We start from the raw sequence: 12,363 nt of genomic DNA on the forward strand, positions 1-12,363 counted from the left end.
GAATGTGTCTTGCATTCGTCCTATTGGCTTGTTTTATGCGGAGGATCTATACCCATGCTGGAAGATGAGTTCGTGTTTCGGACGTAGCTGACGTGGCTGGAGGCGAAGGATCCGTTGTTGCTCCGAGATTAATGCTCAAGTCTATTTGCCAACTTGCCGTAGTGGCAGGTCACCATGAGAAAGAATTGCAAACACAATCGCTGGGTTCTTTCGATGCGGCCGTTTGCGCCTGATTTTGTCCCTCGTCATGTCAATATTTTCCTTTGTGAACCATCGTCACGGTTGTTGGCCATGGGATATCGTAGCACTTGCTTCTCAAATGTGATTTCCGACTTCGAATTCATTGATGTAAACAAGCGATAATAATATTTCCGCTATGAAGTTGGCAGCTGCAGAGCAACTAAACACGGGACTTCTTTCGAGTCTGCTTCGGTCACCAAGTGAGCCTTGTGGTGTTCCCGTTCAGCAGGCCCTTCTGGTCACTCTCTTCCTTAATCTGTTCTACAAGTTTGGCTATGGACCATGGGATGCCGGTTCTCTGTTGTGCCCATGTGCTGCAGGTCCAAGCGGGACAGTCGCTGCTGTTAGCCTGTTACTAGTGCCACTGTCACGTATGTTCAAGGGCTACACGCGTCATGCATTTGTAGTCCGTCCTATCGGTGCCTGTGTGCGTGGCATGCGTGCTCACATCCCTTCAGCATCAGTATAAATGTGTTGTCGATCCCTTGCAAGCAGGCAGAAACCTCCCTCGTAGTCATGCGGTCGTTTTCTGCCCTGCTGTTTGCAGTCCTCCTCACGGCTAGCAGGTCTACCTTATCCTTGGTCAGCATACCGTTGACAAAGCTTGAGCGTACTGGGTCATACCTCCAAGGGGCTCCACATGCTGATCGTGCCCGAGCGTCGTTCCTGAAGAGCCGAACAACCACCCCGACTTCAAACTTGGCATACGTACAGTACACCACGAGTGTTGGCGTTGGTAGCCCCGCCACCTACTATAATTTGGTTGTTGACACGGGTAGTTCCATCACTTTTGTCGGGTCAGTACATTTGTAGTGGATTGCCCTTGCGACTTGAATGATTGATGATGACGTGCAGAACGGGCAAAAAGTATGTCCGTACATCAACTAGTATCCCCACTGGACAGGATGTCAATGTCACCTATGGGAGTGGCTTTTTCAGTGGTGTCGAATGTTTGTCTTCATCACCACTTAGCTCCAGCATATGCAAATTGATATGTCTAACCCATCAGACTATGATACGGTAACTCTTGCAGCTGACTTCGTCATCACGAATCAGTCTATTGGCGATGCTCTTCAATACTCGGACTTTGAAGGCGTCGACGGCATCATCGGCGTCGGGCCAGTTGCTCTTACGCAGGGCACTCTGTCTCCTGATATTAATGCGTTGATTCCAACGATCATGGATAACGCTCTGAATCAAGATCTAATAAAAAAGCAGATTTTGGGAGTTTCATTCGCGCCGGCCACGGCTTATAATGATACTAGTATGTATACATCATATTTGACATTCGTGTAACCCTTCTGATCGATTGAACAGATGGGGTGATTACATATGGTGGCATTGATCATGCTCTCGTGCGTACAAAGTCATGCTTACTGATATTGCCATTTCTGATTTTCTTGTCAGTACATCGGTAAAATAACCCACGTTCCAGTTACCGAGACGTCGCCAGCATCCGCGTACTGGGGCATCAATGTCACCGATTCGACATATGGTACACACACCATTATTCCTCAGTCAACCGCCGGCATCGTCGATACGGGCACCACTCGTACGCATCATTTGTATTACTTACACACAATAATCACTGAATCTCGACGTCGCAGAGGTTCTACTTGCGGATGATTTCTTTCAAGTGTACTTGGATGCCATTCCTGGCGCCTACACCGACGACAACACCGGCCTCATTGTCATTCCATCTTCTTCCGTCGCGGGCATGCAACCCCTTAACTTTAAGATCGGCGGCCACGAGTTCAGTATGGATACAGCTGCACAGTTGATCCCACTAGATCAGAACACTGCGTGGGGAGGCCAGGATGGCGTACAATACGGCATTGTCGGTTATCTCGGCACTGACAGTGGCGAGGGATTCGATTTCGTCATCGGACAGAAGTTCATGGAGAAGTATTACGCTGTTTTTGATGGCCATGACAACCGTGTTGGCTTTGCATATACGTGAGTCAGCTCGGTTTGGTGCTTACTGAGGTCCGATGTTAATGTTGTTGGGTATAGCGAACACACTTTTTCGACGTACTCGCCTTGAATTGTCAAGGTGGTGGCATTATCATCGCATGTTAGAAAAGCTGACGATATAGACAGCAGCTACACACCAGTTATTTCTACAATATATCTATCTACCTTACGTCCACCACATCATGCTATGCTGTGCGTTTTTGACTGTATCATTGCACCTATGCAACATATGAGTGGCAACGAGGCCTATCTGGTCTATTTGCTATCTGGATATCCTGGTAATGCACGATGTGGAATACGCTGACCTTGTAAGTTAGTCTCCCGTAGGCGGATTGCATAGCATGAAGGTAATTAATTGTTCCTGCTTTTTATATTCCCGTTTCGTCGAAGAGATATTCGGGACCGGGGTTTAGTGCGATCACTGAAACTCCGGATATTAGCTAATCCGAGCCTCTCCTGTCCACGAGCCTCCTGATCAGCTTCAAACCTTCATCTTCATCAAGCATTTCAACCTTGGCTTTTGCGTTAACAGCATGCAGATAGCCAATTCAGAAGTCAAATTTTTACCGGCCACGGACATCATTCGTGCACTGTACGACATTGTAAGTGCCCAATTTTATAGGCACTCGCGTCGACGGCTTGAAATAATAACAATGCGTTCCAGGTGACGCATTCACGAGTTCTGGCATGTCTATCTTGACGATATATATGATACCAAGTTAATTTATTGAGGATGACCAGATCCCAGACCTCGATACCCCATACTCCAACTTCCCCAATATCGACCACTCTGCCATCGAGCTCAACGACAAGAGCATCAGCACCATCATCATCGGACGACAGAAGCAGTTGGATGCAATTTGGAACGAACTCTCGTTCCTGGATACCGTCATGTGTGGTGTGGAAAATGTTCGCCAGCAACTCTTCAAAAATATGGACAATATCACCCAGTCCATGGATTTGCATAAGGGACTTGTATCTGCTCTTTCCCGCTTACCAGCTGAAATCCTATCCCAAATTTATGTCGACTGTCTCCCGGAAACCCATCACTTGTTGCCCACACCAACGCAAGCTCCAATGCTGCTAACTCAAATATGCCGGCGATGGAGGGAGGTTGCTCTCGACACGCCTAGTTTGTGGTGCAGACTGTCTGTGAGGGTCAACCACACGGACTGGCAACGAGCAGTTTTATGCTGTGACTCGTGGCTCAAGCGCTCACGAGGATGTTTGCTCTCGTTAACACTCGAGTACCACACAAATTCGGACTCAGCCAAGCTACAAAACCTTCTTCAGCCTTACATCAATCAAATTTCGACTCTCGATATCGATTTTGTTGGAAATATCGACGAATTTGGACTTGTGTTAGAAGACCTCCCAGCACTCCAGAAATTAACCTTAATCCGGTATGGTGTTAATACGCCACACCAACTCATCTCGCGTCTGCCACACTCTCTGCACACCCTCAACCGCAAGATGGGGTGGTCCCCTCTCGATCACATATTTCTTTTCAATTCCCCATGGCCTCACCTGACAGATGTCGATCTCGTGGTGTGCCTATCTGACACATTCCTTCGAGTGCTCCAGCTATGTCCCAACCTCTCCTCGTTCAGGATGAACTGCTTTTCCCCAGAGCCCTATGGACCAGAGGTTCTAACGCCATTCACGCACACCAGACTTGGACACTTGGACATCCATTTTGCCATTTGGGTCCCACACACATTACCTGACCTGTTCGATGTTCTCTCACTCCCCGGTTTACGCGTATTTGCAATTGACCGTGTCAGATCATGGCCTCATGAGAAGTTTAAGGCATTCTTGGCACGGTCAAGTTGTCCCCTGGAGCGCCTCATTATAGGTACTGAGGAACTGGAGGAATACGTTGACCTCATTCCTTCCCTCAAAAGTGATAGTGCACCCAGTGCATCGTGATGGGCTTGCCTCCCAGCTAAACAGATTTATATTAGTGCTTGATCTTGAGTACTTGTGGTGTGGTAGTTTTGGCTAGGCTGAACACAAATCAAATTACTACAGCTCGCAGGCTACGATGAATTGAAATCTCGAAGTGTAATGCACTTCACTTCACTTTGCACAACTTACTTTGATACATCAACAAGAATGCGCAGCCAAGGGATGTGTTTGCATTGCAGTTCTGGCGATGTGAAGTCAGAATACATGTTCTTGCCCGGCAACCAGACCACCAAAATAACAAGTCAGAGCTTTCAACTTCGACCCCATCCACTCTTCCTCCACTTCAATCATTCGAGACTCGTCATTGGTGGCGGCGCGTTCGTCTTTTTCGAGCAGGCCTAGGGCGGATATTTCATTCAGGTCCGTGTTTCTGGGAAGGAAGTAGGCAATATTTTCAGAGATCCGCTTTGTCAGGCGAAATAGATCAGCTCCGTGTATCGGCTGTATCCTCGAGAGGCTATACTGTGAGCGTGTCTCTAGTTCATCATCCTGGTCCGCATTGTCGTCAGCAGAGACAAGGTTTTTGGAAGTTTCGGAAGGAGAAATGTATCCTGGGCCACCCCAAGGGGGACTCAAGAAGACAACATCAATCTTGCGCGTTTGGTGTGGTCGCGAAAGATATGCGTTCGCAAAAGAGATATAATCTGCAAGTATAAACTCAATGCGGTCTGCAACACCGTAGATGGCAGCGTTATGACGAGCCAAAGCGAGTCGTATTGGAGAGATGTCCAGAGCAATGACTAGTTTACGAGGGTGAAATGAGCAAGACTGTGGTGAGCTGTAGAACGGGCCTCTCACCATGCTCGCAGGTTTTTGCAAAAGCAATTGCATTTCCTCCGACGCCACAGAAAGGATCGAGGATCGTATCGCATCGACAACGCTCTGCGATTTGGACGCCGATGCTTTCAGGTGTCACGCTATACCAGCCTTCTTCATCTAATAGACATCCTTGGTCGTATAAAGAAAAGTAACGTTTTCGTTGCGAAAAATCTGAGAGACAGCTGGGATTGAATCAAAAGGCCCTTCAAATATTGAGTTGTGGCATGACGGACATTTCTGAAGGTTTTCCGGAACCTCGTGAGCGGTGGTGTAGTGTGGAACAAGGGCAGTGGCATCGTATCTTGCGCGAACAGGATCAAGGGTATCCGTTTTGCATTTCTTTGCAGGCCTGCTCTGACTTTGTGATTTCTCTGGAAGGCTAGCAGCGTTTGGATCAGTGAGAAAATCGTGTGGCAGGAAACGAGATAAGCCGGTAAGATTTGATTTTTTGCCCATTGAGAGGTGAGGTGAATGAACGACCCTAACAGTTAAACACAACCCTAACAAGTTGGCCGCTGGCGCTGATTCGCGGAGTTAGCCTGAGTCTCAGACGCCTTCAATCGAACTTGCTTGTTCAACTCCAGAGAGTACCAAGTTTGAAGTAAGTACTGTCATAGTCCCGACTAAATCCTGACTCTCTTCATGTTCTGAGATGGAAATCGACGCGGATCACGACTCGGATATCCCAGATTTTGTACGAGCCTGGCATCCATCAGTTCGTCGACCTATCATTCCCCCAAATCCGGCGATCTACCATGAAGGTGTTCATCCTCGCGCCATTTTTGAGCTTTGTGAAACTCCTTCCAGCGAATATATCTATGTCGTTTCATATCCCTGCACCCATTGTCGCACGTTAAAGCAGTTTTGCTCCCGTTCCTGGCCCAGCTGCGATCGGTGCGCCAGGACTGGACGGCCTTGTAATGCTACTCAACCAGGCTATCAGAAGCTTCCCCCGCCCAAGGGAACCAACCCTAGAAAACATGCATCAATCACTGCACCCCCACCAATACCCGGAATGTCCTCGGCGTTGCCCTCCAAAAGGGCAGCAGCTTTGAGATCCAGTCAATCCATAACAACTTCTTCAAATCCCCAGTCACCCAAGAATCCGAAACCGACCCATTCGAGCTCTTCAAATCCCCCGCCACCCAAGAAACAAAGATTGACTCATTCGAGCCCCCAAAGTGCTTCCAAACAAACTTCCGGATGCAGAGGGAATAAGAAGAAGGTCGATGGTAACTCCCCTCAGAACAAACCACTCAAAGAACCAGTCAACCCGGAAGCTAGGAATGGTGGTTAGTACCTTGTCAGATTTTCATTCATACACATAACCGACACATCACAAATTAGATTCTTCAGCCTCCACAGCGCCGGTTTGGACTTTTGTGCGGCCTCCAAAGACTGAATTTGTGATTGATAGCTCTGCAGCTGTGCCTGTAGTCGATACTCCTACTCGGACACCTCGAGTCTGGGCAAATGTGAAGTACCTCTAAATCATGAATCCGAACCGAATTGTTTAACTAGATACATAGTCTCGCGCAGACGTGGCTTCAATATTCCCTGAACTCACGAAGTCTCTTACGGGTATCTTATGGCGGCAGTTTGAAATGCCCGCATTGTTCCTAGAGCATCACCGCCCCCAGTATTCTTGGAGAGACAAAAATACTCTGGAAGTTGTTCTGTGAGTTCCTTCTGTCATGGCTTTGAAGCATCAATTCACTGATCGGTGCTCCAAACAGGGAGTGGACTTATCAGTGCGGACCCGAAGTACTTGTACATAGCGATTCGCATGACAAAACGCATGATAAGAGGCCCTCCGATAACAGTCATGCAGCACGAGTAAGAACTCAGCATATTTGCGAGGCTTACGTCCTGATCTCAAATTTAGGTGGAAGAGTGTGGGTCTGTGAAGAATTCTGCACCCTCCTTCACCCCTATCAAGCAGGATCTCCAGTTCAATTTCTCATTGTCCAATCCATTGCTGGCTGCGGGATCCGAAGGTGGGCCTGTTCGTCGTTTATATTCCTTCTATTCCGTTACTTAGGTTATGAGAAGTGTTGCCGTCCAATACCGCGACTGTGTCGCAGTTGTCCACGTTGGCGCCAGTACCGTTGCTAGATTCACCATCGCTGCCGGTATTGCTTCCATCTCTGGTTCAACCACCAGAGACGGCGGTGTCTTCCTCGACAACTCCTAAAATCCAACCCCGAATGCCTGGACCAAGGCCATCTGAGATCGAGGCCTTAGATCAATGTCTCATGAAGAAAGACCCCTTACTTGTCTTCGTATCTCGAGAAAGCGGGCTCTTACCACATCAGCTCCCTCCTGAGTACACATACTGTTGCTTGGGTTTATTTTTCATATCTGACCTGAACGTCGGTTTTTCTTTGGTCATTTTGCTGGTCATGTTTGTTAATCTCATTACAGGCAGATATAGACAACACAGTCATAGCTATTTCTAAAACCCAGAAAAGCGGACGCGTACGATGGCGTCTTACCTTGGAATGGGCTCCGGGAGGCGAAGATGCGTTGTCGGAAAACATCAGTGAGACATCATGTCCGTGGTGGATTGATCCTGTCGACTATCTTGTCGAAAAGGGGGCTGGTTCAGTGAAGACACCCTATCGTCCGAGAGACCTGAGCATCCAGCATTTCAGCTTTCTGCCGTTGGACCTCCTGGCGGGCTTCAAACCCAGCGAGTGTTTCCCAAGAGGCTGGTATTGCAAAGAGTGTGGGATGCTTAATGCGCAAAGGTGTTTTCGACACCAGATCTGCCAGAGTTCCTGGTGCAAGGTGGGTTTTTTTTTTCTGCATTTGGCGCTGTCGAACCTTGTTGAATATGACGGCAGCGTAAAATGGAGCGGGGAAAAACAACCAACGATAATGCCTTAATTTGCCATGTTGATCCGTTACAAGCAGTTCGAGGGTTACAACGTTTGCGCATATGGGATCCTCTCGATGACGCACCTTCGTCAGTTGGCAAATTCGATTGCTCGTGGGACGACAAGATGCGGACTTTGACGTATGAAGTCAACAGTGGTGTGAGAGTACAACATGTCTTCACCGGTAACCAAGAGATATTACAGCAGGATGCAACAAAACTACTCCTCGATGTCCAGAAAGATGTTATTCTTTCTCGCAATGACCTGCATAGTATGTATCCTTGCTGCTTGCCTTCTATAAATATGCGAAATTTTAATCTCAGGCCCTTATTTTACCTGGTCCACGAAACTTGATCCTGGACATACATATGCCGAGGATCCAGCAGGAAATCCCGAAACACCTAGACTTGTATTCAACATCCAGGAAGTCTTGCTTCACTATATGCAAGCATATGGCGAAATCAAGGACGCCAACATCAACCATATCCTGATTCAGGCATGGGTCAATCCGGGTTCAAAACGGGTAAGCCAGAAAGGATACTCGACGTTGTTTGTTTCCTGAAATTGACTAGGGCGCCGTTTTCAATGCCAAGAGCCACGTTGTCACGATCATTTGTCTGGGTGCCGAAGTCGTCATGAATTTAGTACCCAAACGTGGTTTCACGGAGATACCCATCGAAACTGCGGAGAACCGCATGGAGATTGATAGCGAGCGGATCTTAAGTGCGTCACAGCTGGTATGTTCATCGGAACCACTTGCGTCGGCAGCAGTAATTGTGCCAGATGGCTACCGCCAACCTGGTGGTGACAAAAACGCCGCGAATCAACATGACCCAGCGAGCCTTGCTGTGGGGGAAGCATCTAAACCGGCAGGTAATGTGGGGGACGGTAAGACAGCGGCCGGAAAAGGGAAGGGTACTGGTGGGAAGAAGAGCAAACAAGCTCCATTAGAACTTTCCATGACCTTAGTTCATGGCGATGCTATCATTCTGGAGGGAGATGATTTTGAGGTGAGGGCATCACGCGACCGCGTTTAATGCACTGCTGATGAGTACGTTAGTACCAAATCAAGCGCAGCGGAACTACGATTCGTGAGTATTTTTGAGTTGGGGTTTCTAAGTTAAATGACATGGCTTGGCTAGTTCTCATTGGGTCTTATGAGTGATCGGCACGGATCGGTCGGTGGTCGTCTTGGAAGTTTCAGATTAACCAAATATTACATTGCATTGTCATTAGACGATAGACTATGGCTTGCTTGTTCTCGGGGTCGTGAATAACAAGGGAGGAAGGGCCTTCGTCGTTCATCGTAGTTAGAGCGCTAGAGCAGTCCGAAAGCAGCAATCAAATCTCCCAAACACTCCAACTGGCTGGCGCCTGCTGAGAGCGCGATTCTTCACAGCAACCAACCTCCAAGAATTATGGCAACATCAACAAGTACAGATGGACAAGACCCAAAGTGGGGAAGAGGTAAACGCTACCTCGCACTTCTGTCAATAGAAGCTCAGTTTTTTTTTTACGCGTACAGTCCTAATTTGCGGTGGGACGGACTGGTGAGCGACGAACCAGTCATTTGAGCTCGGGTATTTATGAATGGATGTTATGCGCTTTCCATAGGCCGAAACTGGGGAGGAAAGAACGTGGTGGAAAAGGTGAAGGCAATCCTGATGCGTGCGTCATTCCTTAGCCAGCATAGCTACATCAGCTCAAAAACAGTTTTCCATATCCCAGACCGGACCTGCTCGAGCCCCATATCCTCCGTTCTCTCAGCAATATCAAAATTTCTTCCATACACGCGTCATGTTCCGGCTGCCACTTCATCCTTCTTGACGTAGACGGCGCAGCGTGGATGTTTGGGCGGAATGCAGCTTCTGCGCTTGGCGTGTCAAGAGAGGACGCGATATCTGAAGACACCCCGCGACGCGTGCTTGCAACAGACCTGGGTGCAGAAGAAGGCACTAGATTCGTGCATGCGGCGTGTGGGCGTAGTCATTCCTTATTAGTAGGCAGTGATGGACAAGTCTGGTCTGCGGGCGCGAATAACTTGGGTCAAGTGAGTCATCCTTTTGGCTCGTGGTTTTTGTTGTGTGGGTTGACCGGCTGGGATACGTCAGTGCGGACATTCGGTCGTTGCGCAAATATCCGCGTTCGAAGCGATTGAAGGGCCTTTTCTTGATGGCGAAAGACAGCACGTCATCAAGGCAGCAGTAGGCATAACGTTTTCCATTATACTCACCGATGATGGCAAAGGTACGTACCCCTTGACGTATTCCGTTCCCCTGCCAGCTGACGTCTCTCAGTCTTTTCTTTCGGCAGTGGCGAAAAGGGACAGTTAGGAAATGGCAGGACGGGAGAACATATTATTACGGGAAACAAGACGGCGTTTGACATTGAGACGGAACCTAGTGAGCTTCGACATTCATTTGGAAACATCACTTGCTAATCTATTCGTAAAGTACAGGTGAAAGGACTTGACGATAAGACCATCATAGACATCGCGTGCGGGCCGCAGCACAGCGTAGCCCTCGATTCCCAAGGGTACGTGCCATCCAAACTCAGTGATACGTCACTCAAGTACTCTTAGCCTCGTGTACGTGTGGGGTTACAACGGCTACTGTCGGCTTGGTCTGGGCAATCAACAGGATGTGCTCCTCCCTAAAGCAGTCCCACACGTACGTGTTGGTTCGGTTGTCCCTCGCAAACTAGCGTTGAAATAGCTTAACTTAGTTTGCCGGGCCGAATGAAATAACGATGGGCGCTCATATTATCGCCGGCCCTTCCAATACCGTGGTTCTGGACAAGCAACAATTGTATTGGATGGCCGGAAAGGTCCGTCAACGTCAGACAGTCGTGTGTTATTTCTGACCCTTTTTTGCAGTGGAAGAATAGCGGAGAAGGTGTGCATCAACTGTTGGCTCGGTTCGTTTACGCATTCACTTAGCTACCCTGGGCAGGATCCTCTGGCTCGCCATACTCCTCATTCAGGTTTATCCAAGATCTAATGTAGGATCTCTGCTTCTTGCTTTGCTAGTTGATTTACGAATATCGCACTTTTTCATCAGGGGTTGTAAAATATCTGGTGGCAGTTGCGGCGGAGTGACCCATTTCGCTCTCACGGCTGATGACGATGGCGGTGTCATGACAGTTGCTTGGGGACAAAATGCATCCTACGGTGAGTTAAAGAATAATCTGCATGGCTGATCTTGCCTGAACGAGGATTGGCAGGTGAACTCGGTCTGGGACCCGATGAACCCAAAAGCGCCACAAAACCCACTCGCCACCAGCCTCTCGCCGGGATTGAGGTTATGAGGTGAAGCATCTTTTGCTCGCGTGTTGGTATGATGTTTATGTGGTCCCATCCAGTGTGGCAGCTGGTCAACATACTACATTGTTTCTGGCAAAACCAAATGCTAAATTCTCTGATCTTCCACGTCATCCCTATGAGGTCGATGCCCCTGAACTCTGTTTAGTCTGCGACAAGGATAACGGAGACGATGATCCTGCCTTGGAATGTGACAAGGTTGGTTACAGTCATCTTTACTTTCGATGTCAGTGCTTACGAGGTTGGCGCAACAGTGCGACCATCCATACCACCTGGGCTGCCTTGATCCTCCTCTGGAGGCCATTCCAGAAGGTGAATGGTTCTGTCCTAAATGCGTCGATGAGCTGGGTGCCCTTTCAGGTCACGACTCCAAATCTTCCGGAAAAAAGGGCACCACATCGTCGCTGGACACCAAGGGTGGAACGAAGAGGAAGGCAAGTTCTTCCGCGAAAGAAGGTGGTAAGCGTCCAATCGACCCCTCTGTGACCTGCTGATCCCTGACGCCTCTTCGTAGCTCCCAAACGTAAAAAGTAATGATATATGGAAAATGTGCACGACCCAAACATACTACATCTGGAACTATACCTTCTCTGGAAATATTCTTTGTGTTGACGTTTAGCTGGGTCTTATTGCTCTCAATGTTATCTACAGACCTCAAGTATCTTTTCATTCCCCGTTTATCAATGTTGTGCGATGTATAATTTTGTTTTATGTGTACATGTCGCTCAAAAACTCCTCTCCGTTGTCAGATAATACATACTGTGGACAAAGTCCCTCCACTCTTTACTTATTAGAAAGCATCATTTGCGCGATGATATCTGTACCGGAAATCATATGAACCCAGAATGTGGATGCTCTTCTGGACGCTAGCATTCAACTCGTCTGCCGATTTCGTGGGGCATTCAGATCAATGCGGTGGTGTTGCTAGTATGAACTTAAGTGCTAGTGTAAATGTATTCCAGCGTTTCCCTAACTGAAAGGAGCTCGTGAAAGAAGATGGCACAGCCCGAGGCTCACTCCCACACCACAAGGTATAGATATGTACAGCGCATCGTCTTGAGTATGACTGGGAACATCAACAATACAATGTTGAATTATAAATTTCAAAGGACCGCGCGTGCCTATGCGGACTACAAGACTTTCTGTGCACAACAAACTTATTAC

General features: G+C 48.2%; 5 protein-coding genes across 5 annotated transcripts; 4 read left to right on the top strand and 1 right to left on the bottom strand.

Moving 5' to 3' along the window:
* Positions 1-398: 398 nt before the first annotated feature.
* Positions 399-2,548, top strand: DEU56DRAFT_795158 (acid protease). Its single transcript, XM_041352826.1, has 7 exons — positions 399-1,037; positions 1,096-1,190; positions 1,250-1,504; positions 1,558-1,595; positions 1,648-1,792; positions 1,848-2,196; positions 2,254-2,548. Exons 1-7 carry the CDS (start codon positions 757-759, stop codon positions 2,282-2,284), a joined length of 1,194 nt encoding a protein of 397 aa, XP_041209955.1. The 5' UTR covers positions 399-756; the 3' UTR covers positions 2,285-2,548.
* Positions 2,549-2,684: 136 nt separating this feature from the next.
* On the top strand, positions 2,685-4,260 carry DEU56DRAFT_268578 (uncharacterized protein). Its single transcript, XM_041345381.1, has 2 exons — positions 2,685-2,816; positions 2,879-4,260. The coding sequence occupies exon 2, from the start codon at positions 3,106-3,108 to the stop codon at positions 4,141-4,143; it is 1,038 nt and encodes a 345-aa protein (XP_041209956.1). The 5' UTR covers positions 2,685-2,816; positions 2,879-3,105; the 3' UTR covers positions 4,144-4,260.
* Positions 4,261-5,511, bottom strand: DEU56DRAFT_268391 (Tgs1 protein). Its single transcript, XM_041345379.1, has 3 exons — positions 5,235-5,511; positions 4,981-5,172; positions 4,261-4,922 (listed from the first exon to the last, which is right to left on the bottom strand). The coding sequence occupies exons 1-3, from the start codon at positions 5,455-5,457 to the stop codon at positions 4,378-4,380; spliced, it is 960 nt and encodes a 319-aa protein (XP_041209957.1). The 5' UTR covers positions 5,458-5,511; the 3' UTR covers positions 4,261-4,377.
* Position 5,512: 1 nt separating this feature from the next.
* Positions 5,513-9,266, top strand: DEU56DRAFT_268405 (uncharacterized protein). The gene is made up of 12 exons (XM_041345380.1): positions 5,513-6,293; positions 6,349-6,476; positions 6,531-6,679; positions 6,738-6,837; positions 6,887-6,998; positions 7,051-7,373; positions 7,426-7,791; positions 7,848-8,151; positions 8,204-8,403; positions 8,453-8,890; positions 8,941-8,971; positions 9,023-9,266. Exons 1-12 carry the CDS (start codon positions 5,654-5,656, stop codon positions 9,043-9,045), a joined length of 2,814 nt encoding a protein of 937 aa, XP_041209958.1. The 5' UTR covers positions 5,513-5,653; the 3' UTR covers positions 9,046-9,266.
* On the top strand, positions 9,116-12,056 carry DEU56DRAFT_268364 (regulator of chromosome condensation 1/beta-lactamase-inhibitor protein II). Its single transcript, XM_041345378.1, has 16 exons — positions 9,116-9,347; positions 9,406-9,430; positions 9,495-9,548; positions 9,609-9,930; positions 9,992-10,127; positions 10,178-10,282; positions 10,334-10,415; positions 10,462-10,549; positions 10,605-10,706; positions 10,756-10,774; positions 10,832-10,880; positions 10,940-11,049; positions 11,103-11,187; positions 11,241-11,397; positions 11,454-11,658; positions 11,714-12,056. The coding sequence occupies exons 1-16, from the start codon at positions 9,299-9,301 to the stop codon at positions 11,731-11,733; spliced, it is 1,608 nt and encodes a 535-aa protein (XP_041209959.1). The 5' UTR covers positions 9,116-9,298; the 3' UTR covers positions 11,734-12,056.
* The last annotated feature ends 307 nt before the right edge of the window (positions 12,057-12,363 follow it).

This window comes from Suillus clintonianus, assembly GCF_016758775.1.
Source record: "Suillus clintonianus strain FC179 chromosome Unknown DEU56scaffold_24, whole genome shotgun sequence".
NCBI lineage: Eukaryota > Fungi > Basidiomycota > Agaricomycetes > Boletales > Suillaceae > Suillus > Suillus clintonianus.